The sequence below is a fragment of the Peromyscus eremicus genome, chromosome 4 (assembly GCF_949786415.1).
Source record: "Peromyscus eremicus chromosome 4, PerEre_H2_v1, whole genome shotgun sequence".
Classification (NCBI taxonomy): Eukaryota; Metazoa; Chordata; class Mammalia; order Rodentia; family Cricetidae; genus Peromyscus; species Peromyscus eremicus.
Genome location: NC_081419.1, coordinates 99,625,362 through 99,652,146, shown reverse-complemented (window position 1 = coordinate 99,652,146; position 26,785 = coordinate 99,625,362). Strand labels below are relative to the sequence as shown.

Genomic DNA, 26,785 nt, shown 5'->3' with positions numbered 1-26,785 from the left:
ATTAGTAGTGACCTGGGATGCTGGTAAAAGTCAGGCAGGACATATCAATAAAGTATATGATTTAGTTGGAATCCAATATTTTCTAGAGTCTATCTGCATTCAGATATATTACTGCCTGCTTACACACACATACACAGAGAGAGAGAGAGAGAGAGAGAGAGAGAGAGAGAGAGAGAGAGAGAGAGAGAGAGAGACTCCCTACCCACCAGCCATCCTAATTACTCACGGATACAAGGGATTTGTATTGGCCAGTTGGAGAGTGTGTGTTTTCACAGGTTCCACAGCTATTAGCATGTCTTGTTCCACAGCCATGGGAAGAACAGAGTATCCACAGTAATCGATGTGCTCTCCTAGACAAAAGGGAAAGCAGGTTTTATCATCGCTAGTAGATGAAATAAAAGAAGCTCAACCTAGCTGTGTGAACAGCAGTTGCTGGAGAGAACCACGACTTCATTGAACCTTCAAGGCTGATTGCCCAAGCAGAAACTCAGTGACTAGAATCTGGAGAGCTCTAAGTCAGGTGATCTCACACATCTTTATTTCCCTTAGAAGTCATTCGTTATGCACTGTTCCTTGTGACCTAGTATCCTTGTAGCTACTAGGTAAATCCTTCGGGATACACAAGCAGACCGCCTAACCTTCACCAACCCAAGGCCGAGCGTATCATCAGGTAGCATCTGACACCGGGAACTGAGAAATCTACCTTGCTGTAACCTGCCTGCCTGATGTTTCCACCAATGTCTCTGAAAAGAGTCTTAATGTGTGGTTTCCTTTTCTGTTAATATAAAACCTCATGAGACTGTTCCATGTTAGAACATGAGGTGGAGTAAACTGTATCCGCATTCCCAAGCCATGGTCACTCATAATTGGTCCCAGAATAAATTTTTATCCCCTTTCAGGTAAAAGCTGTGACTCTCGCATAGACAGTTAACATACAGGAAAAATATGACCCCGGTTTAATAAAAAGTAAAATACAATGGGCAGACAGATACTCAGTTTTCTTTTTACCAAACATTTTGAGCCAACTTCAACTAGCCATAAGTAATTCATTTTTGTTAATTTGGAGGCTCCTTTTTATCTCAAGCTTGGTTTTCCATTTTCTAATTTGTTTTGTTTTGTTTTGCTTTCTTTTTAACATAATATTTTTATTGATTATTTGGAAATTTCACATAATGCACCCCAATCACACTCACTTCCAGTCCTCCCAGGTCTACCCCCGCCCCATCCATCTCCATGACCTCTCCAAAACAAAAGAAGAAGAAAAAAAAAGAAAGAGAAAACAAAAAACATACCAAGTCCAATTTGTGTTGCTCATATACTCACTGGTGCATGCTCAAACTCCCAGAGGCCAGTCCCTTAAAGAAACTGAGTCCTTTCCTATGCCCAACCCCCCAGAAGCAATCAACACTACACTACAGCATCTCTATCACAATTTTTTAAGAGTTCTCTTCAATGGCTTTCTGTCTAGACTATTTCTTTTTTGGGGGGGTGGGGTGCAGAGGAAGAGAGGTTGTCACAGAAACCTTCTGTGTCTCTCATTCTCAACTGTGAGTCTGCGCTTATCAATACCACTCACTGCAAAAGAAGCTTCCTTGCCCTTTATAACCAGCAGCAGCACAGATCATGGACCTCCACATGGATTCTGACTACAGCAAGGGCCATGACATCAACATGGCTTCAGGTGGCGCCACAGACCACAGACATCCCCATGGCCTTCAGTGATAACATGGCCACAGAAATCAACACAGACCCCAACTGCAGCCGGAGCACAGATATCAACATAGTCTCTGGCAGCAACACAACCCACAGCTATCAACTTGGCTGCAGGTGGCACCACAGACCACAGACATCTCCATGGCCTTTGGTGGTTAACATAGGCTATGGACATCAACATGGCTCCTGGCCACAGTAGGGTCACAGACACCCACAAGGCTCTAAGTGGCTGCATGAACCCTGGACATCAACATGGCCTCCAGTGGCAACATGGACCATGGACACTAACATGGCCCATGGTGGCAGCACAGACCACAGACATCCACACTTCCCCCAGCCACACACAGCAGGGACCACAGTCACCATCATGGCCCTCAACAGCAGCACAAGCCACGAACTTCAACATGGATTCAGGTGGCAGCATAGTCCATCAACGTCTCTTTGGTTGAAACATGGACCATGGACATCAACATGGGACCCAGCAGCAGCACGCTTCAGCAGCAGCAGCACAAGCCACAAACATCAACATGGACTCCAGTGGTAACAGGAACCATGGACACTAACGTGGCCCGCGGTGGCAGCACAGGCCACAGACATGGACATGGACAGGGCCTCAGCCACTTTTTAATTTACAACAATCATTTTCCAAATTTATGTCATGTGACTATAAAGTATCAAGCTGATTAATATCTCAAATGTGGATAAGAAGCTGTTTATTTTCTGGTATAGACTTATATAGCTCATTGTTCCTTTGGCAGATAATAATCAGTGAGGACACATGAAATCAGCAGGCAACAATTCAGCTGCACAATTCTATTTTTATTCCATATATTGTTATAGCAGAGAAGGCCTTTGCTCCTGCATTGATATTCTTTATAGAAGGGGATAATAAGGGCCTTTTATGGATTAAAATGACAGGTGAAGAACTAATTTATCAAGTCATATTTCTATCCAGTTATCAAGAGGACAGCAATCTGAGTCAAGTAGAAATACGTATTTGAATACGTGGATAGGGCATCTGTTCTTCTGCAAGGCTATAGCATGGGTGGCCGCCTACTGAGAGTGAAAATGGTTTCCTTTGACAAAATGTATTTAAAAGAAGAGTAACACCCACCCTGGGTGAGGGTCATGGAGGGAGCGGGAACTACTGGGGATGAAGATAAATCTATTATCAGCTCCTCGATATGTTAACGAAACTTACCCTCGTACTTTTAACAGAGACTGAGATTCATTTGGTCTCCAGCTGTGTCTCACTAATACTGGAGTCACACCCCACACACTGTACTGAATAAGGAAATAAGAATTCTTTGTTAGGAAAACCCCACCCCACACAAGGGGAGCTTGGCTGTGCTCTGAGGACCCTGCTTCTGTGGATTCTCTAGCAGTGAGGAGCTGACGTCATCTGCCCGCCTTCCGGGCCACTTTCCTGCTCTCTGTTCTTCTGAGGCTCCACCACATTTTCTCCTCACCATTTTCCTCTGTGGACCTTTAAGACTTTAAAGAGCTCAGAACCTGGGGCTGGACAGATGGCTCAGCAGTTAAGAGCACTGGCTGCTCTTCCTGAGGTCCTGAGTTCAAGTCCCAGCAACCACATGGTGGCTCACAACCATCTGTAATGAGATCTGGTGCCCTCTTCTGGCCTGTAGACAGAACACTGTATACATAATAAATCTTTACCAAAAAAAAAAAAAGCGCTCAGAACCTGTCTGCAGCCCCCTTTCCATCCCAACCCCACAGTAATCCTGACGACATCCAGACAGATGACCTAGTCCAAAGCCCAAGCCCTCCTTCCCCTTGGCCGTCCTCCCCCATGACCCTCCATCCAATAATTGCCTAGCTCCCATCACCTCCAACTTTTATCAAGCTGTTATAAACTTGAAGCTCCCCATCCTGCCTGTCTCTCTGCCCCACGCTGCCTTCTCATCTCCATCTGTAGGCTCCTCTCCCCTAACTTCCTTTCGCCACCCAGCACAGATTCCACCTTTTATTGCTTCACCAGCCCTCCTGCCCATACTATCAAATTCTCTGTTCCATGTCATCCTCTGTGAACTCCCACTCAACAAAGCCCTAAACCTACCTTACATTAGCTGAGGCAGGGAAATGCAAGATCTCTGAGTTGGTGCACAGTCCACAAGTTCACCTTACCCCAGATCTCAGTGCTTTCCAGCAAATGGACTTTTTTTTTTTTTGGCCATTCAGTCTCCATTCCTTCCCATTTACATTGTTTCTTCCCCTTCCTTAAAATCCCAGCCCTCCTCACAAAAATGTCCTCAGTCCTCCACTCCCAATTATACATAACTGACATCAAGGTGCATCCTTTTCCTCCTGGCCTCCCGTTAAAAGGGCTGAGGCTGCCGGTGCCCTATGCTCCAGACATCTGCCTTCCTGCCTCCGCAAGTGTTCCCCTCCACCAGGTACTCCCTTCTCAATTATGGGCAATCTCTCCCTCTCTATTGATCTTCTCCCTAGTATAAACCATCCCCACTGGCCATTGTCAAATATTCCGTGAAATTTTTAAATCCTCTATTATTTGCTTCAAAATAAAAAACATGGTCCGAGTTGCCAGTGGAAGGTGGCTGGCTAGTAAGTGCTCTGTATTTTTCAGTTACTTGTTTTATAAGCTTGCGTTTCCCATAATAGTGTTTTTGAATCCTCCATGGACCCTTGACTTTTCTCAGCTCCCCATACATTTTCTCATGACAAGTCTTATTCATCCTAGCGGTCATGACTTACGACATCCCTGCACACATCTCCAGTTCCTCCACGTACTGCATCCCCTTATCAAAAATTCAAGCTGCATACATTTAGCTTAAGCATCTTTGTTCAAACAGAACTTTATGGAGGTTTGAAACGTGGAGAAAAGACCAACAGGAGGGCACTTCTGGTTGAGCTTTTGCGTGACTGGCACTCCCCTTCACCAGCAGTCCCTGCACAGACTCCAACCCAGCCCTAAGATCCACTGACACAGCCTGAAGATGACACTGGGTGTCTAGGGGCTCTCACACCTGCCATTAGACTGTGGGTTCCCAGAGCAGCTACTGCACAGCAGATAAACAGTGCATCTTCTGACTGAAAGCAGAGTAAAGGACTTCCTTCTGATGAAATCGTACACAACCATCTACGTCCCACTTGACATAAGTTCTTGTTCTTCGTTTTGTTTTGGTTTTTCAAGACAGGGTTTCAACTGGCTCTCCTGGAACTCTCTCTGTAGACCAGGCTGGCCTGGAACTCACGGAGATCCACCTGCCTCTGCCTCCCAAGTGCTGAGATTAAAGGCGTGCCACCACCACTTGACCTGTGTGTAGCAAGCTCTTGATATACTTTTCCTTGGCTTCCAAAGTACCACTTAAGATAGTTCATTTCAAGTATGGACTTGATTTAGAGATATCTAGATTGCTGGAAATTATTATTTCTGGGTGTACCTGTTAAGTTTTTTTTCTTTTCATATGGAAAGGTATTACCATGCATGCGTCCTATTTTGCTATTTCTCTAGTACATCTTTCCCGTTTTTTCACTTTTCCTCCTTCCTATCTATCTAGCCTTTCCTGCTCACACTGTAGGATGCCCTTTCTGCTCTTCTATTGAAAAAATCTCTGCCTCAAAGCAGGGTAACTATCCAAAACAGAAACATCAAACATCTGAAAAGTGAAAAACTGGAAATAACTTTATGAACAATTAAAGAAAACTGTTGAGTAAATTACAAAACACCATCTTAGTAGGTTATTACAAAGACATTAAAATAATAATTATAACCTCTTTAGAAATATAAGAAAATATTTATGATATATTAAACACAAAAGAATGAGTTGGTATACAATCTAAAATCATATCCATCATTATGCATTTATAAAGACAGATTGTACACAAAATTGCTAAAATCTGCTACTTAACACTAAAATATAGGAAATTACAAAGCATCTCCCTGCAGAAACAAAAGCAAAATACAAATATACCCAATAAACCTGGAAAATCCAGACCACCAAAGGAGGGGGAAAAAATCAAAAGTAGAAATTCGGAATACCTATTATGTTGACTCTTCCTGGGGCTCGAACATAAAACTTGGGTGTGGAGCCAAACTTGGAGTTAAACATCTCTTTCAGCTTCAACAATCTGAAAAACAAGAGTGGACTATCTCAGGATAGCACATATCAGAAAACCCTGGCAGGCTAGGAGTGACAGTGACAGGGTGTACACAGCATGTGTGAGGGAGGCTCAACCCCTTAGCACTGCAGGCAACACACACACACACACACACACACACACACACACACACACGCACACGCACACGCACACGCACACGCACACACACACGCACACATGCACACACGCACGTACGCACACTGCAGAACATCAAAGACCAAATGGATGTAGCTAATAAAAAACCCTTCCTTCCATCATGAAGAATCTATATTTATTTCAGTGATAATGAAGAACATCTTTGGGGGCGGAGGGGTTGAGACAGGGTTTCTCCGCATAGCCGTGGCTGTCCTGGAATTGGCTCTTAGGCCAGGCTGGCCTTGAACTCACAGATATCTGCCTGTTTATGCCTCAGGAGTGCTGGGATTAAAGGTGTGCGCCACCATGGCCCAGCTGGAAGAACATCTTTATAGTAAAGAAGCAGCTTGAAATCGGGGTCAGCAGGGCCACAGCCTATAAAGCCTGAACAACTTCTACCCTCTGATGGTAGCTCTTGGGCCTTAGTATTCTTGGCTTATAGGCACATCCCTCCAATCTCTGCCCCAGTTGCCACAGGCATTCTCCCTTCAGGGCTGTACCTCTTCAAATTTTCCTTCTCAGATCTGCGAAGAATCAAGTCCAAATAAAGTTCCATTCTGTGGACCAAAGTAAGCTTGAGTTCCAGGAGTTACCCCCTTCAACCCAGTACAGGCATTGATAATTATAGTGGGTATCAGGAGTCAGAGTTCTATTCTAGTGGAGTCTGTAATTCATTGTCAACGTTTAGCAAATAGTTTTCCTGTTCTCTAAAATTGGAGAACTACACATTCCTCTTGGGTACCATTCAGATCCAAAATTCTTATAGCAGATTTAATCACTCACCATTGTCAAATCATCCCAAATCTTTCAGTAGTCCCCATACCACACTGTTCAAGTAATAACACCAGTTACAATAAACATTAACTAGGGGCCATCATGTTCAAAAGTTGAATGATTAATTATTCTTAGAGATTAATTTGTTGCAAAAAAACGGAAATCCATACACACAGACACACACAGACACAGACACACAACACACACAAACATACACACACACACACACACACACACACACACACACACACACGCACGCACGCACACGCACGCTCCAAGAGTGAAAGGAGACATAACGACAAAGAGTAAGTAGAGTTGTGCAGACATCACTGTTGGAAAAGACTCAGGCTGGCCTCCTGGAAATATGAAAGCAGCCAGAAATTCTGTTTCCACTGGTGTCTTTGGTGACTCATTCTCTTCCTGACTCATTCTCTCATCTCTCCAAAGATGGCATCACCATTTCCCTCTTCTCACTCCTCTCTGCATCCCTTTTGCCTCTGCGGACCTCATTTCTGCGTCTACATCCCTATGTGTCCATGACATGGTGACTCTACAACTCCAGATACTGTCTCACACATTCCTATCCTTTGGTCCAAATTCTCAAAGTCAATATGTTTGGAAGAGTTTAAATCCTGTATACATCCTGTTCCCACTGTTTGGTACAAATAAGTTCACTTATTTTGTTATGTGTGATCACTCAAGTCCATTCATGAAGTAGCTGCTCTGGATTACAACAGAGACCTCGGCAGGAATCATTTACTCTCTGAAGCAGAGCAGGCACTGGGTTTGGGGGTTTGGCTCAGTATGTGAAAGGGCCTGGGGCTGTTCTCCAGAATGGAAAAAACAAAAAATAAAAATAAAAAAAGTAAACATTAACTGGACCATAAGATGCAGGTAGATGAGATGACTCCTTGAATCTGATTCTCTCTACACATCTTCTAGAACAAGAACATATAAAACTTCACAAAAAGTAGTTTTCTCTGTAACTAGAGAACACAGAATATCAAACTTTACCTAGAACTTCAGTAGAAAGGGGGAGAAAACAGTAAGGAGGGAGGGAGGGAGGAAAGGAAGAGGCAAAAGAGGATGGGATGGGGAGATGACGGTTAGTTTTTTGTCAACCTGACATAAGCTAGAGTCACCTGGGAAAGTGGAGTGGAGCAGGCACACTATACTACGGTTTATCACTAAAATCACCCAATGAAACACTAAGTAGCTACTGTCTTCATTGTCTCTAATGAAACCCATGACCAAGTGATTACATAATTAGTAATAATAACAAAAATAAATTTTAAAAGTACCCTGCATGAGTGGATAGAACCTCTCCCAGGAGCCATAGGTTTATTGAGTGAAAATTCCATTGCCAGGAGCAGGCTATCTCCCTAGGAGTTGATGGTCATGGAGGGCCCTGAGACTTCCAAACAACACAGGCTTCTATAACTGCTGTTTGCTCCCCACCAGAACTGCAGGGTAAGACCCTATTGCTGAAGACATCATATGCCCTGGTGCAGGGCATAGAAAAAAAATCAAGACAGAAGTGGCCTGAAAACTTGCTCCCTGTTGATTAGGTTTTATGTGCCAGCACCGGTAGCTGTTATGCCAGCAAGCTGCTGGGAAAGAATTGTGGTTAACAGTCTTACCCAGCTGTGGACCCTGTATACAATACTGACCAACCAGGGAAGATGTGCATACTAGTGCTGTAGTGGGAACAGGGTAGGAAAAGGAAGGCTCAAGAAAGGGTAACAGAGGGGGAAGATGAATATGATCAAAATACATTATGTAGATGTATGAAAATGTCATAAAGAAAACCATTATTGGCCGGGCGGTGGTGGCACACGCCTTTAATCCCAGCACTCGGGAGGCAGAGCCAGGCGGATCTCTGTGAGTTCGAAGCCACCCTGGGCTACCAAGTGAGTTCCAGGAAAGGTGCAAAGCTACACAGAGAAACCCTGTCTCGAAAAATCAAAAAACAAAAAAAACAAAAACAAAAAAACATTATTTATAATTGATGTATGCTAATAAAAAACACTGTTTAATCCTTAACATGCTAGATAATAAGGTAATGTCTTTACCTTAATAAAAAGTATTCACCAGAAACATTAAACTTCATATTTGATGGCAAAATATTCTCATTAAAGCTTTTCCAAGGCTGGAAGGATGGCTCAGCAATTAAAAGCACTTCCAGAGGATCCAGGTTCAATTCCCAGCACTCACATGGCAGTCACAACCATCTGTAACTCCAGTTCAGGGGGTCCTCTTCTGACCTCCACAAGCACCAGGCATGTACATGGTGCACATGTAAACATGCAGGCCAAACATTCATACACATAAAATAAATATTTTTTAAAGCTTTTCCATTAGCCGGGTGGTGGTGGCATACACCTTTAATCCCAGCACTTGGGAGGCAGAGGCAGGTGGACCTTTGTGAGTATGAGGCAAGCCTGGTCTACAGAGTGAGTTTCAGGACAGCCAGGACTGTTACACAGAGAAACCCTGTCTCAAAAAAAAAAAAAAAAAAAAAAGGAAAGATGGAATTTTAGGTTTCAAATCATAGTCTTCTAAATATTCTCCATCTTCAGTATTATAAGGTCAGGGTCACCAAATCAGCTAAGATGAGAAAACAAGAAATGGAAAATCTGCTCACAGGGTATCATCATAGCACAGCATTATTTGTAAGAGCCAAATGTCAAAGTCATCCCAATGTCTACTAAGTGGTAAGCAAAATACAGTCTGTTGTGTGATAGAACACATACTGATACATGCTACAGCATGGCTGAAAGAACACTGGGAGAAAAGAGCCAGCTGAGTGTGGTAGCACATGCCTTTAATCCCAGCACTCAAGAGACAAAGAAAGGAGGGTCTCAATGAGTTGGAGGCCAGCCTGGTCTACACAGCAAGTTCCCAGACAGCCAGGACTGCACAGAAAGACCCTGTCTCAAAAAAAGAAAGAAAGAAAGAAAGAAAGAAAGGAAGGAAGGAAGGAAGGAAGGAAGGAAGGAAGGAAGGAAGGGAAAGGAAGGAAGGAAGGAAGGAAGAAAGAAAGAAAGAAAGAAAGAAAGAAAGAAAGAAAGAAAGAAAGAAAGAAAGTAAGGAAGGACAAAAAGAGGCACAGAAAGAGGTGAAGAACACGTCTTATGATAGCACTTATTTGGGATGTCCAAAATAAACAAATCTGAAAGGAAAAAGGAAAGAAAAAATAAATGAGTAGTTGCTTAAGAAGGGAAAGGTGAAATATAAGGAATGATATGTATGTTTGTGTGAAGAAAATCTAAATTTAATTGTGGTGATGGATGCACAACACTGTGAATCCACTTCATTGCTAACTTTTTCAAGTGTGTGTGTGTGTGTGTGTGTGTGTGTGTGTGTGTGTGTGTGTGTTTTCAAGGGCACATGAATGCCATGGCACACGCCTGAAGGTCAGAAGGCACTTTTCAGGAGTCAGTTCTCTTCTTCCACACTGATGAGCTCTTGGTACTGATTTCAGGCGGTCACGCTTACACGGAAACACTTTTATTCATTAAACCAGTTCATCAGTTTAAAATGAGTGGATTATACAGTATTCTAAATCAGTAAAGTTATTACAAGAAATAGTAACCTAGCAGTTTTTATTCATTTGTTTTAGGGTTACTTTAGGCAAGGTCTCATGTGGCCCAGACTGTTCTCCCACTCACTAGCAAAGGATGACCTCGAATTTCCGATTCTCCTGTCTCTAACTCTGACATGCCACCATAGGGGTTCACACAGTTCTGGGAGTCAAACCCAAGGTTTCATGAATGAGGCTAGCACTCCATAGCTGAGCTGCCTCCCCAGATTTTGTTTTTGTTTTGGGGGATGTGGTGGTTTGAATGAGAATGGCTCCCACAGGCTCCTGTTTGAATACTTGATCCCCAGTTGGTGGAACTGTTTAGGAAGGATTAGGGGGTGTGGCCTTTTTGGAGATGTGCCATTCCCAGTGAGCTCCCTCTGCCTAGTGCTTGTGGATCAAGGTATAAGCTCTCAGCCACTGTTCCAGTGCCTGCCTGCCTGCCTGCCTGCCACCATGCTCTCCACTATGATGGCCATGGACTCACCCTCTGAAATGGTAAGCCCCCAAATACGCTTTACTTCAATAATTTCACTGGACTATGGTGTCTCTTCACAGCAATATAAAAGTTACTAAAACCAGCCACAGGGTCTCATTTGGTCCAGGCTGGCTTTCAATTTGTGGTGACCCTCCCCTCCAGCCTCTCCTTCCAATTGCTGGGATTACAGGCATGCATCATCATGCCTTGCCAGCCTAACAATTTAAAACTTAATCCTAAAGAAAAGAGATATCTCTGCAAAGAAAGCTAGAAGTGAAACTTAAAGTTTGACAGTACAGACAAAAAGCATGAGTCAAATGAAGATAGAATGTACTGAGCTCTCTTATTTCTCCCTGAGTTTTTTAATGATGAAAATCAAATGCAGGGACTTGGGCATGCTAGGGAAGTGTACTACCACCAAGCTACAACTCCAGACTTCTCAAATTTGCTTTTTATACCAAGAGAATAAAAAGCCAGGTGATGGTGGTGCACACCTTTAATCCTTTAATCCCAGCACTTGGGAGGCAGAGGCAGGTAGATCTCAGTGAGTTCAAGGCCAGCCTGATCTACAGAGAGAGTTCCAGGACAGCCAGAGCTACACAGATAGAAACCCTGTCTTGAAAAACCAAGAGAGAGAGAGAGAGAGAGAGAGAGAGAGAGAGAGAGAGAGAGAAGAAATTATCTTATTAAAACATATAATGTAGTTGCCTAATGTCTTTACCTAGAGGATCTGGTTTCCTGTGAAATTGAAGGTATCGTGAACAAAGATCAGGAGTTGCACAAGAATCCAGGTTCACCTGAAGGTACCAATGAATTGCACCATGTGACCACTTAGATTTGCAGATTACACTATCTAGATTTAATAAATGGTACCCTTTCTAAAATAGGATGCTTCAAAATATTCCTGCAAAACATTGCATAAAGCTCATAACAGTGTACAAAAGTACAAAATGAAACAATAGTTGGGCATAATGATGTACTTGAGGTACAGGAGGCAGATCAAGAGTTCATTGTCATCCTCAGCCACACAGAGACACTATCTCAAAACAAATGACAATGAATTTGGAAACAAGAAACAGCAAAGCAGAGCTTACATGACCACTATGACCTCACTTGTGGCTAACGCTGTTGTGGGATATTTGTACACCGTGAAGATGTATTTGCTGTGATTCGTGTAATAAAAACCTGAATAGCCAATAGCTACGCATGACTTCCAGGCAGAGAGAGGGGAAATAGGAGATGAATCTAGGTGTGAGAGAGACTAGAAAAGACACAGAGAGGAAAAAGGAGGTGTAAGATGGAAGAGAGGTAATGCCACGTGATAGAGCATAGAGTAACATAAATGGGGTAATTTAAGTTATAAGAGCTAGTTGGGAACAAGCCCAAACTATAGGCCGAGCTTTCATAATTAATAAGAAGTCTCTGTGTCATAATTTGGGAGCTGGCTGGTGGGACAGAAAAATGACTCAATATATAACACAGATTAAATAACATTAAATATTTGTTGCATAAACAAATACTGTAAAAAAAATAGTGAAAAGCATGAAAAAACACTAAAGGAATTGAGTCAGTGATTCTTTTAGCAATGGACCTGTGCTTCCTAGCAACATCCTCACTGGAGGGCAGTGATCTTTATTATTAAAATCATTTTAAAAAGGCTGGGCATGGTGGCACACATGTTTAATACTAGGCAGAGGCAGGCATATCTTTCTAAGTTAGATGCCAGACTGGTGTACATATCGAGTTCAAGGCCAGCCAGAACTACATAGGGAAACCCTGGCTAAAAAAAAATCGTATTTGAAGTTTTATTTGTAGACATGTTTTGTACAATACTACACACAGAGGGGTGGGTTTCTTTTCATGAATTCTTCAGGAGTCATCTGAAGCACATCTCTCACAGTGTGTGCTCATTTACTGAATGTGTAAAACAACCACCTCATAAAATGACCTCAGAGAATCTTAAAACCATTCAGTGGCTGTTACATAGTTTGGGAGTCTCTAGAGTACGGTATGTTTTATCCTGGTTAACTAAAGATACGTTGTTGCTGGCTTGTCCAGGAATGAGCATTTTCAAGCCATAGAGAAGCACTATTTTATCAACCAAAACAGAATGGGGAGGAGCGGGGAGTTAAATTCCAAGGCAGTTAACCTCAGAGAAGCCCTTGGGCTAACAGAACAGCAAGTGAGAGAAGTCTGTGAAATTTCAGCCACAGAAACCAGAACAAAGTATTTCTACAGAGGATCTGTAATTAAAAAGATCCTCTACTAGACATTGAAAAGAATTGTAATCCTGTAGCTAGGAACTGGCAACAAATTAGTTCCTTGATGAGAGTTCGGAGATTCTCGGATTTGTCAAAGATGCAGGGGCTCAAAAATGACTGTTGAGGACTGAAACTTGGAAAAGCAGTGTCATGTGACTGGCTAAGATAACGAGCAGTTTGAGGTTGGTTTGGGCATTTTTACTCAATCCTTCGACAAGAAAGGGCAAAAGCCTCCGTGTGAAGCAACTCACACAAACCCTGGCAGCGTCTAGAATCCTAAGGGTTCTGTCTTCCTCCACGGACAAAAACAAAAACAAAAAACAAAAAACAGAAAGAAACGGTGAGGCAAAAGACGCTGCCAAAAGCAAAGAGCGCCGTGCGCACCTCTCCAGCCCGGGGATCCCAGGCCACGCCTCTGCCCCACCTGGGATGTTCTGCCACCTGGACTCGTCGCGTGGTGGGTTCCTCCGCAGCCATATTTTGCTAGATCCCTCTGCAGTTTCCAGAAGTGCAGCACAGCTGAGGATCACAAGATAAAGGCAGCAGGAGTGGCTTTCTTCCGGGACCTCAGCGGAAATCCTGCACGTCTGCACAAGTGACCCCTTCCAGACTGTCCCGCCCCCAGCTCCTCCCCCACAGCTCCAGACACTGTATCAAGTGCAGCCACTACCTCGCCTTTGGCTCACAGGGGCGACGCAGGAGCGAGTGACCGGATTTTTCTGTGCCCTGATGTGGCTGAGTACAGTGTCAGAACCTGGAGACCCGCACACACCTTGGTCTTCTGATCTCTCGCAGGCTTTTTTTTATTTTTTTAAGTTAGGGTTTTTCTTCCTTAATGTCCAGCAAATACATCCCAAAGACCATGACATGTTCACCTATTGCTTATTTAAATTTATTTCCAAAGTAGGCAACATAAAATTAGATGTAAATATCTTTGCATTTACTTCCAGAATGCAAGCACAGGTAGGCCTTCATAGAACACCACTAATAGGAGAAGGAACCCTTAGTATTGGTTAGGTCTCAAAGAAACCTGGAACAAGTCTCACTCAGTACCCATGGCTCCTCCCAGAACTTCTCAACCCGCCCACACCCTAAACTCTCCAGCCCAGGGGCTGGGATTCCTTCCCTAGCCTCTGATCCCTATATAACCTCCCCCATTTTGGCTCCGTGCCCTCATGGTCACTGGGCACCCAGATGCTCTCTGCTCTTTCTCTTCCTCTCTCGCTTCCTGCCACCTACCCCCGTGGCCATGTTCAGTCCAGATGCCTCTGGCTGTTTTCTCCCTCATATCTACAACGAACCTTCTCAACCCATACCTAGGAGCAGTCACGTCCTCAAGTTTTCATTCAGTATCCAGCTCACCCCTCATCTTTCTGTTGCCTAGGGAAATTCCAGAGACCCTATTACAAGAATACCAACTCCACATTTACTCCATTACTGTTCTGAACTGTAAAAAGCTGCCCTGCATATTTATTCTCATGAGTTTATTGTCTGTCTAATTGCTGCCTCACCATCTCTACCAACTACATGTAAGCAACTTGAGGGCAGTTGCCTACCTGGCACTGTGCCTGGCAGACTGGTTTCCAATACAACAGGATGAATGGCTGAGAGGTGAAGCTACACATCTAAGGTCACATTGCGCATGGGTACTGCATTACTTTTCTGTTGCTGTGATAAAAATGCCCTGACCAAAAAACAGTACAGGGAAGGAAAGGTTTATTTGGCTTATAATTGCACAGGGAGGTCAAGGCTGCAACGGAAAGCATTATGTCTGTAGTCACATGCAGAGAGAATAAATGCATGAGTCCTTGGATTGTTGGCTTTCAGCTAGCTCTTCCCTGTCTAAAATGTATGCAAAAAAGTCTCTTGACTCTTTCTAATGAGAGGGACATAAGGTTTAGAACAATGTACTAATGAAGACTCTGCATGTCAGTTCCCCTTATCTGGGATAGGAGAGAGGAGATATTTACATTACCTTCACAAGGGAAATTTATACATTGTAATTTTTAATTAAACTTATTTAGTGTGTGCATGCATGGGCACAGAGGTCATAGAACAACTTATGGATGTCAGTTCTTTCCTTGCACCTGTGAGTCCCTGCAATCAAACTCAGGTCATAAGCTTGGCAGCAGGCATCTGTCCCAGTAAGATACCTTACCAGCTGGCTCTTATACACTTCTCTTAAACTAATCAGCAATCGGTGTCCTAAGGTGTAGCAGAGCTTTCTTCGATACAGCACAAAAAAGTAAAAAGAATCCTCAGCATGCAAGAGTAATAAGATAAACAACCTTGTAAAAAGAAAATTGAAGAGGTTTGTCACCAAAGAAATGCATGGAGTCCTTCCAAGTTAGGCCTAGAAGGATGTCTCCTACAAAGAAGGGTGGTGACAAGAGGGGACACGCCATCAACGAGGAGGTGACCTGAGAATACATCGACAAATACATCCATAAAGTGGGTTTCAAGAAAGAAACCCAGGAATTTCCCATGAAGGAGAAGGGAACTCCAAACATGTGCATTGATACCAGTCTCAATAAAGCTATTAGGGCCAGAGGAATAAGAAATGTTCCATATCATATCCATATCCATTTGTCCAGAAAGTGTAATGAGGATGAGTAACTTTGGTAACTTACATCATTGTTGTCACATTCAAAACTTTATAGTCAATGTACTTGAAAAATTAACTGCTAAATGTCAAATATAGTTACAGAACTGAGACACACACACACACACACACACACACACACACACACACAGCATCTGCCTTAAGGAAGTGCAAACTAAAGCCAATAAAATGCTCAATGCTCTTAATGGAGCAGCTAAAATTGAAATAGGCTAGCTCATACTAAATGGTGGCAAGATAGACAACTAGGACTCTCATCCATTGCCACTAGGTAAACTAAATGCTAAAACTATCCAGGAAAACAGTTTGAGAGTTTCTTACAAAGTTGAATGTACACCTCTGGTATGACCCAACCATCATATGTACATTTATTTGTGTCCACTGCTTCATGACTTCATTACCACAAACTTGGTAATATGTAACAATACATACTTATTGTCTCACACTTTCTGTCACTCAAAAGTCAGGGTATGCCTTAGATGGCTCTTCTATTTTAAAGAGGCTCAACACCTGTGCTTCTTGAAGACACCACAGGACACAATGTCTGCTGCCAGGACAGACTTGATCTAGTTTAATGTAATAATGTCCTTATAATTGTCTATCAACTTCTCTCCATCATTTTGATTAGGAGCAAGTCATAGGACACACCCAAAGGGCAAAGAATTATTAAATAGCATGGATGACAGGCCATCTTGGAATCAGTCTATCACATTACTCAGGAGAAATGAAATATGCTCACACAACAACCTGCACACAAATGTTCATAGCCGTTTTATTATACTAATCATGAGTTGAAAAACATCACATATCCATTAACAGGAAGATAATTATGAGATATCCAAAAACAGAACACACAGCAATAAATCCAAACAACCAACTGATGCAGCAACAACATGGATAAAAAAAAGTCAGATAAATAAGAATGCATCGTGTTTATTTCGATTTACATATAAAGTTGATGAAACTGTAAACTCATCTACAATGTCAAATAATAGATCACTGGTGGCCTAAGAAAAACATAAAAGGAGGAAGATATAGGTCGTCTGAAAAGAATTTCAGAAAGAAATCTATAAAGAAACATCTTTAGTTTATAAGCTCATTAAGATATTATGATAATCATTTCACAGGTATAAATATTTGGCAAAATTTATCAAATTGTTTGATAAGTTTATGCCGCTTAACTTACCATAACACAGTTAATTATACCTCAATAAATGCTGTTTTAAAAATATTTGGGGGCCAGTGAGATGGTCAGTGGATAAAGGATCTTGCCTCAAAAGCCTGACCACCAGAGTTCAGTCCTGGAAACATGTAAGGGTGGGAGCAGACAACAGACAGCAAGGTTACCTTTTGACCCCACACAAACGCCCCATACAAACATAGCAAACATTCATATGCATATACATCATACATAGGCACACAATTAAAAAGTAAGGGGCTACAGAAAAGTCTCCGTGGTTAAGAGCACACGCTGCTCTTGGAGAGGACCTGAGTTTGGGTCCCAGTGTCCATGTCGAGAGGCACCTGTAACTTCACCTCTGACATCTGCAGGCACCTGCACACACTCATGTGCAGACATACACATAATTTAAAATAATAAAAAATTAAATCCTTAATAAAATAAAATAAAAATATTTTAAATACTTTTACAATATAACATCCACTTTAAACATGAGCAACCTGTTAAAAAAATTTTATCAATTATTTACTACTGAACAAAATTGATCTCTAATAATTGCTCTTATCAAGTTGTCAGGCTAGGTTTAATAAACTTGGATGTCACCAAAGAAATACAAGGCTCAAATTTTAGTTGCCATTTTCTTTGTGTTTCTAGGTACCAGATTACTCAAGTCTTTTCTCATTATATGAGTAAGGCATTACGATAAAAAAAAAATGGCAAATTATGCAGATAAATGCACTGTAAATCAGCATGCCATACTGGCATGGTAAATAGTCACAGCCCTATCATTTTGTATTTAAAAATTACGCATGAATAAAACTCTTAACTACCTTGTGACTTGGAAAAAGTATAGCATGGATAGAGTAACTGTGATTTATTGTGCTACATTCTGAGAGTAGTGAGTGCTATTAATTACTATGTTAATCAGAAGTACCTAAGCCTGACCTGTCCCAATAAACTGGGATGTACAGTCAGTCATCACACTTCTTGGAAAGCTTTGCTTTGTTGTAAAATTACATGTACAGATTCGTGCAGTATTTTTGGAATAGTTTTGTTTCTAAGATGGTATCATTAAAGGTCATTCCAAAACTAAACCTTTATACTCAGTAGAGGAATTTTGAACAAAGACTGAAAATTAAATGCTTTCAGAGGATTATCAGTCTACTTTGTAATGATTATGCTATGTTTGAATAAGATAATGTTCTCAATTTTAGGAAATGCACATAGCTGTACAAAAGAGTAATGTGCTGTTTTATATGCATCTTTCAGTTGACCCAGGAAATACACAACATTAAGGCCAATAGTTGGTATATTTTTGTCCACAATCCCATCTTTTCAAATGTATTTTAAATTTGAAATTTCTCATGATAAAATATTGAGAGGAAAAGGATATTAGTAAAACTATGTGGTTACAGGTAAGGTGATATTATCGTTTAAAAAAAAAAAGAACTATGACCAAAAGGATGTTACTTTGAATGATTACTTTTTTAAACTATCTGAAATTCCTTCTTGTAATATTTTCCTAAGAAACAAATAAGTGTCAGGCAAGAGGGGTAGCTCACCAATAGAGCATTTACCTAACACTCACAAGGCCGAGTTTTCTCCTCAGTTCAAAAAAATACGGGGGTGGGGGGGTGGGGGTGGGGGGGATGTTAATGATATTCAAAGCAAAATTGTTTGAAGACTTATTTTTTGTAAACATTTTGTACATATAGCAATAAACTTGCTCACAGAATTTCAACATAGAAATAACACAAATATTGTCATGCCTGACTATTTCTCCATGTGTCTTCTTACAAGATTTTCGGAACCAAGTAATTCCTGGCCTAGAAACAAAAACAAAATGATCCTGTTCCCCAGTGGATGCAGATGAAAACTAGTAATATCAGGCGCAACTCCAGAAGTCACTGGAGCACACACAGCCAAGCTGGGTCTTTAAGGATTCAACAGGATGGTGTGAGTGTTAAGGCTGGTCTGTGCTCAACATCAACTGTACCAGATGAAGATAGGTTTTTTACCTCTGGAGATTTGGGCATGTTTAACTGACCTGTATAGATACACAATTGGGCCGAAATCCGAAGATTATATCTAGTTTATAGCTATACAGCATTTGTGAAATGAAGTGTACAGAATTTGGAAGGTTACGCCAAAAACAAACAAACAAACAAACAAAACAGGGTTTGCCTTAGTTTAACTTTTTTCTTCATTCTGAACTCTAATGGTTTTGTACAACGCATTTGTTTAAAACCTGTCATCAACTGCTACTTCAATTTGATCCGCTTGTGATTCGTTAAATAATTAAATAACTGATTAATGCATACCTAAATTGGGATATCCACAGAACTTTTTTTTTTTTTTTTTTTGCCAACTACAAATATAACATTACATGAAAATTGTGTTGCTGTAAATATACCCACCGCAAGATCTGGATTAAAAACACATAGAAAACAATGGCAAAGGCACGCTACCTGTCATATAGGACGGGCATGTTTCATTAGAAAGAGACGGTTCCAGAGTCCCAGGCAAGGAAAGAGACAGTTCCCTCACCTAGGAGGCTGGAATCTGCTAGAAGGTTTCCGAAACCCCTCAAATAGGACCCGAAGCGCCCGATTTCCCAGTTGCTACGCTTAGTTGCTAAGGCACCAACTGTCGCGCCGGAAAAGCGAGCTGTGCGCTCCCTTTGGACGCCGTAGTAAATCGTCTCAAGGTCGAGCTCTTTGGTTCCGGAATGTGCATATCTTCTCTAGGAGAGACCGGAAGGCGAGGAGAACCGGGAGTGACGCTTCTGGGCCGCAGAGGACTGTGGGAGGAGGCTGTCTCTAATTTCTCCTCCCCCCCTCCGGCCAAGATGTCTGACATGGAGGATGATTTCATGTGCGATGATGAGGAGGACTACGACCTGGTGAGGCGCAGGGAGCGGGCTCGGGGCTGCAAGTGGGGTGTGGCGACGGGGCCGAGACCGAGCAGCTGCAGCTTCCCCCCGGGGCGCGTCGGCCCCGTTCCGCCCTGCACGGTGACGGGGTTCCCTCCTCGCCGGGCGCCGCGGGCCTGTCGGGCCTGGCAAGAGAGGGAGGGGGGCGGCGGTCCGCCTAGGCCGCGGGGTCCAGAGATAGCACAGGAGGCCGGCCGCGGCCGGTTCTCGGTGCCTCCATGCCCGCCGCCGAGCCACCAGGGCCGGGCGCTGAGGTCTGGGCCCCCACAGGCCCACCTTTTCTTCACACCAGACCTGAGTCGGTGCCAGATGCTAGGAGAGTGAAAACTAAGGGGGTCCATCCTGCTCCCAGACCTGACTGCGAAACTCGGGAGTCTCCCGAAAACAGCTTAAGAGTCTCGTCCAGGGTCAGTTCGGGTCCCAGGTAAAGGTTCAGAGCAAGTAATAGAAGCGGGGGAAATAGTTAAACTGCTTGTTCGGTTTTCCAAAAAAATCTGACAAGCTGAGATGAAGGGTTTGCTTTTTGTTTAGTTGGCCTGGGGAGAGGTAAGGGTTAAGGGAATTGGAACCAATGGCTTTTTTCCTGGATTTAAGAAATATCCCCGCATCAGTGTTTGAATCATCAACAGCATAGAAGTAAACAAACTTGCCTAGTTTGATGACTTCTTTTTAATTTAAGGTTTAATTTGTAAATGAGTCTACAGGTTTTTAAACTAGACCCTTGTTTTATGTTGGTAGTCAAAAAACGCACACCTGTGTGAGAACTAAGAAAAAAAAATGCTCTTGATCCCCATATTATTGTCAGTTTTGTTTCTTAATTGAGAAGCATTTTGTTTGGTTGTTAGGAATTACGGTGATGTTGCATTTTGGTAAAGTTGTGGAGTAGATGCTTTGAGAAGTTTGGTTCATCTTTTAAGTACCACATTCTCAAAGCATGAATATCTTGGGTTTGAGTTACTGTGTGACTTCTTTGTGTGAGTGAATCCGTAAATCATTTCCAAGGTTTTTTTTTTTTTAATTTTTGCATTTTACAGAAAGGCATATTTTGCAAAAGGAAGAGTGAAATGCTATTACTGGAGAGTCATAGTAGATATTTTAGTAATTGTTTAAATGTAGCATTTTGTTGTATTAGTTTTTTCACACACAAGGCAGTTGTAAGCAGATCCCCGTAGTTCATTAATACGTTACTTGTGATAACTAAACTTTTCTCTCTCGTTTTTATTTCTTACAGGTAGTTTTTAAATTGTCTAATGTTTCTTTTGAATGTTTGTAATTTTAGCGTGTAGTGGGTTTTTTTTCAATTTTTTAAATTTTTTTATTATCTCCTTTCCTGATAATAGTCTGTTAAATACCTGAATTTTTAAATGAGTGAATATTAGCACTAGGATTAACTTGGAAAAAAAACATATAGGAATGAAGATGAGACTCTTAGAAAATACTCTATTAGACTTTACTACTTTGTGGAAGTTTTTTTGTTTTGTTTTGAGACAGGGTCTCACAATTTACCCATGGCTTGCTTGGAACTCTACTTCCCAGGTGTTGGAAGTAAAGGCATGCATGCATCACAACACCTGGCTTTGGAAGTTTTTTAATTAGATATACAGTGTTTGTACTTGGCGGTTTCCCAGCTTTTCAAAGCCTATGACATGTACCATATAATAAAGTTGAATATGCAATTGTTTTAACTTTTTTAAAAAAACCTTAACAGAATTAAGATTTTACACTATTGCAAAATTAAATGAAATTTTGATTTTTTTTTTTTCTTCCTCAAGCATTGTGTAAAATAGCTCTTCTCATACAGATACCATTCTAGATTCCCAGTCATATGTCAGGTAGTGGAAACTTTTATACCTCTTTTACTAACAGTTAAAATTTTTGTAGCATGACATCTTTCAGGTAATTTATTTTCATTTGCTAGTCAGTATCCTTTAATCATTATGTGTTTAAAAGGATAAGGATGGCTGCCATTTCATAGCTGGTAGAGATGTTTTTCTCTTATTTGAGTAATTATTTTGCCTGGATCTTTTTCTGTTTCTTTTTAGAGAAAGTCTACAGGATTGACATGCTCTCTTAAGGAGGTTTCTCTCTACTCTTTTTACTTTTTGAGACAAGGTCTCACTAGTTTGCCCAAGATGGCCCTGAACTTCTCTACAATAGTGAAGACAACAGGCCTGCAGCTCCAGGCCAGGCTAGAGTTGTTGTTGTTGTTGTTGTGGTGGTGGTGGTGGTGGTGGTTATGTTTGTTAGAAAACTGGTTCTCTCTTCATTTTCTTTCTTAAGTGGGGCTGGGGATATAGCTCACTGGCTAGAGTGCTGCCCTCATTTCAAAAGCTCAGGGTTTGATTTTTAGCACCACAATTACTAGATGTGGTAGCACACTTCTGTCATCCTATCTCACTTGGGTGGTAGAGAGAGGCAGAAGGATCAGAGGCTCAAAGCCCTTCTTGGCTAGCTACATATTGAATTGGAGGCTGGGCTTGACTACATGATTCTGTTTGAATTAACTAATTAATTAAAATGTTTGTAGGCGGATTTTTCTTTGGGCCACCAGCTCACAAATAACAACAAGGAGACTTATTAATTATGAAAGTTTGGTCTTTAGCTTAGGCTCATTTCAACTAACTAATAAATTAACCCATATTTTTATTAATCTACGTTCTATCATGTGGCTTTTACCTCTATCCCATTTTGTGTGTCTAACTCATTCCAAGTCTGGCTGGCATGTCACATGCCTAGATTCATCTAGAGTTTCCTCTGTCTGCCTGGAAGTCCCACCTATCTCTCCTGCTTAGCTATTGGCTGCATAGCTTTTTATTACACCAATCACAGAAATACATCTTCACACAGTGTACAAATATCCCACAACAAATGATGAAAGTACTATGAGTATTTCTGACTACGATGATACTCAGCATATCATTAGTTGTTGTCCACTGATATTTTAATGCCCTAAAACACCTTTTGTATTTGAAGATTAAAAATATGTCTGCATGTGTATGAGTGTTTTACCTGTGTGTGAGTGCATGCCTGTGTACTGAGTACCTGCCTGGTTTCCATGGAGGTCAGAAGAGGGTATCAGATGCCTTGGAACTAATGTTCCAGATGTTTGTGAGCCACCATGTGGGTGCTGGAAACCAAATGTGGATCCTCTGCAAGATCAGCAAGTGCTCTTAACCATTGAATTATCTTTTCAGTCCCCTTCTATACTATTTTTATTCAAAATGGTAAATAATTATTTATGTCCAGTATTTAGAACGGATTGTTAAAGAATAAATGTAGAAGTTCAATACACTTGGTTTCTTATTTTTGCAGTCTTTTATTTTGATTATAGGCAAAAGTAGACATTTTCTAAGCAGTATTAACCCATGTCGTGTTGGTTGTAGAGGTAAGAGATGATACTAGCAAAAACCTTTTAGTCCAGTGCTATTCATTAAGTCATCAATTGATATAGTCGTATAATTAGGTACTTTAATTATTGTGCCATAAAGTTACTTAGTGCTTCTAATATTTCTTGCATGTTTAAATTTTTATTTGTGTACATAAGTGTGCCATGATGCACATGTGGATTTCAAAGGACAGCTTGAGCAAGTTGATTGTCTCCTACATGTGGGTCCCGGGATGGAACTCAGGTCATCAGGCCTTGCAGCAAGCCAGCCTTACCCACTTGATCCATCTAATAGTTCTAGAAATAATTTAAGCAAACTGATTTTATTTCCAAAGTTATTTTTTCAAATTCTCGTCTATAGTCAGGATATTTATACTTGAGTATAATTATTCAAGTGAATTACATGGAAACTACTGTCTATAAAATAGAATAGTTTCACCAAGCTGTGGGCCTAATGTTTTCTTGGTCTAACTCATAGTTGGCATTAGTGAGTGAATAGTTATTGGTATATTTTTTCTAGTTTTAATATACTTTAAAGCCCCCAGATTTTGTTGTTTGTGTCTGTCTGGGTTGGGGATGATATTTAGCTACAGAATATCCAACAGAATCTCTTGCCATGGATACACTTGCAAGCACAGACGTAAACTTTTGCACTCTCTTTGGTCCTCATCTGCCCAGGTCTCATTACACCTTCATAAGCAACCAAGCTAAACATCTGTGTCTCCTTCACTTATTTAATCAGGATATAGTTTATTATTCTTAGTTTATCTGAGAGATGCAAAAAACTTACTCTTTTAAAAATATTTTTACAGGGGTTGAGGATTTAGCTCAGTGGTAGAGCGCTTGCCTAGCAAGCACAAGGCCCTGGGTTCGACCCTCAGCTCCAAAAAAAGAAAGAAAAATATTTTTACAAGCATATATTTGTGTGTGTGTGTGTGCACGCTGTACTATGTGGAGGTCAGCAGACAACTTGTTGGAGCTTGTTCTCTCCCAGTCTGTGGGTTTACAGCTAAAATTCCAGTTGTCAAACTTGTCAGCAAGTAACTGTACCCCCAAGCCCTTTTGCCGGTTCACTGCTCTTTTTACATCTCCAAAGATGATGTGTAGGTACTATATTTTGTTTGACTGGTTCTCTATTGATAACAATTTGACTTGTTTTCAGTCTGCAATATTATAAACAATGTGAAACTTAAGAAAAGAAAAATGGAGCTAGAAAGATGGCTCAGATGTTAAGAGCACTGGTTGCTCTTGTAGAGGACCCAAGTTCGGTTCCCAGCACCCATGTGGTGGCTTATGACTGTAACTCTGTTCTAGGGGGATCCAATATCTTTTTCTGGCCTCTGCAGCACCAGACACGCATGTGGTGCACACATATACATCCATGCAAACACTCCTATACATAAAGTAAGTCTTTTTTAAAACTAACTGAAAACTATATTGACAATTAAGTTAAACTGGGTAATGCTGTCTTAGATTAAAAGCAGTTCATTAAAACCAAAAACACTTAACTACAATAAAAGTAGTTTCCTTCAGAAGTGTTACTATATAATCCACATCAGTATTGTTGGACACTGCCTCTTAAAGCTACAGTCAAAGAATAATACTGATTTAGAATAAAAGTTTTTGTGGATTTTCAAAAAGGCCTATTAGTTTATTGGTATACTTTGTGTTAATGAATTTCAGAGTTTTAAACAAGGATAACTAAAAAAGCAATTGACAGCTCTCCCGTGGTAATGATAAAATTAAATCCATTAATTTATAAATTAAATCATTAGTAATAAACATATATAAATACACTTAGTTTGTAATAAAACATTTTTTAAAATGTACTATGGTAAGTTCGTTTGTAAACTATGAGCATCCACAATGAATTTACACTTGTGTGTTATATCCCTTATCAATGCCTGGGCTTTAGGGAGAACTGGAAGCCTCCTACAAGGATCCCTCAAACTTAGTAGACAAGGAAAAGCATTGGGACAATAATGTCCTTAAATCCAAAGAACACATTTGAGGATGAGAACCGGATCCTAGATCATGTGGTTTTTATGTCTCTCCTTGAAAATTTCATCTGAAAAATGAAAGTTTGGGATGAGTAAAAGATGGTTCCTATTTACACCATAGATTACAAATTAGTACACGTTAACTTGAGTGAGGTTTTTTTTTTTTTTAAAGTTTGGATAGTTGAAACACAAATGACTAAGTAGGATTTGTATTGTATCTGGTATTTAAGAATAATGGTCCATTCCACTCTACCTCCCAGTGTCCTTTGCCTCTGGTGCAGATGGCTAGAAGTGGGCAAGTCTCAGAAAGCATTCTGTTGATGGCTCTGTTTTCCTACTGTGTACTCCTTAGGACCTGTATTGATGACATGAATATGTAAATAAACCATAAAATGGGCCTTGTTCAGAGGGGCTACATTTTGCCTTTTAGTCAGAAATTAACCCTGACTGGTATGTGTTGTTAATTTGGATTGTTAGCTCAGTCTTCAGTTAAACATTTAATGAGTACTTTGTAATGTCTCAGGAATATGAAACATGATAAGAACATTTCTGCTTTTTAAAAGTCGTAGTGGATAGCTTGGCAGTGGTGGCGCACATCTTTAATCCCAGCACTAAAGAGGCAGAAGCAGGAAGATCTCTGGTCTACGTAGTGAGTTTGAGTTCCAGGATAGTGAGAGCTATGTAGAGAGGTCCTATCTCAAAACAAAAAACAAACAAACACACACACACACACACACACACACACACACACACACACACACAGAGTTCACAGTGGATTGAGAGTGAGGAGACAGAATACACATTAAGCCCGTTAAATATGTGTCATGTACAGAGAGAGAAGCATGAACATAGGAGAGTTGGTTCTGCTAAAAAGAACTGGTAATGAAAGGAGAGCCTTGGCGAGTGCATTTAACCAGGAGCATGAGGCTGGGAGCAGCAAAGGAGGAAGGGAAAGAGAGCGAGTTGTGTAGATTCCTATAGAAGGATTTGCTGCTGCTGCCAATGGCTCCAGCCTTTAGCCAAAGGCTGACGCTGAAGCAGGAGGATTGCAAGCGCAAGGCCAACTTTGGCAACTGGATGAGACCTTTTCTCCAAAGATAGAGTTGGGCGAAATCACTGGTGGTGGAGCGCTTGCCCAAATGCACAAGGCCTGAGTTCAGTCTCTCTCCAGTATGGCCAAGTTAAAAGGATGATTTGTGTTAAAACAAGAACTCAAAATTAAATGGCATATTTGGGGAAAAGAGAGTAGACCCATACAGTATAGATGATGGGTCATCACAGATGCTTTGGAGATACTTGAGTTATTTCATCAGTAGCTGAAACTGTAAATGAGCCTTAAGATTTTTAAATCCCTTTTATAATACCCAAGCAACTTTTATCTTACATGTGTTGCTTAAACTTTTATTTAGGATATTCACAAATTGACTGAAATTTTGGATTCTACTAAAAATATTTCATTAAAACTTCTACAAATTGTTATTCAGTTGGCAGAAACAAATTCAGTTTAGCAGTAATGCATCTAATTCTCTTTTCTGGTTGTTACCTTGTGCTACTAAGTCATTAGTAATTATTGTAGTTAACTTG

General features: G+C 41.1%; 2 protein-coding genes across 6 annotated transcripts in view; one reads left to right on the top strand and one right to left on the bottom strand.

The window, feature by feature from the left end:
* The window catches only part of Galk2 (galactokinase 2), a 115,020-nt gene extending 95,377 nt beyond the window's left edge, over positions 1–19,643 (bottom strand). Inside the window, exons 1-3 of one of the 4 annotated variants that reach the window (XM_059261314.1) lie at positions 19,353–19,643; positions 5,735–5,823; positions 227–350 (exon numbers count right to left, since the gene is read on the bottom strand). In XM_059261314.1, coding sequence (XP_059117297.1) covers positions 227–350; positions 5,735–5,823; positions 19,353–19,372 — 233 coding nt within the window. In that variant the 5' untranslated portion in view covers positions 19,373–19,643. Of the gene's footprint in view, positions 1–226; positions 351–5,734; positions 5,824–13,508; positions 13,660–18,931; positions 19,135–19,352 lie in introns of those variants that run through there. The other 3 variants (XM_059261316.1, XM_059261317.1, XM_059261313.1) reach the window with 3 other exon arrangements.
* Cops2 (COP9 signalosome subunit 2) overlaps positions 19,516–26,785 on the top strand; it is a 30,909-nt gene continuing 23,639 nt past the window's right edge. For both annotated transcript variants that reach the window (XM_059261312.1, XM_059261311.1), the window contains exon 1: positions 19,516–19,786. In XM_059261312.1, the coding sequence (XP_059117295.1) occupies positions 19,613–19,786 (174 nt within the window). In that variant the 5' untranslated portion in view covers positions 19,516–19,612. The remainder of the gene's footprint in view (positions 19,787–26,785) is intronic.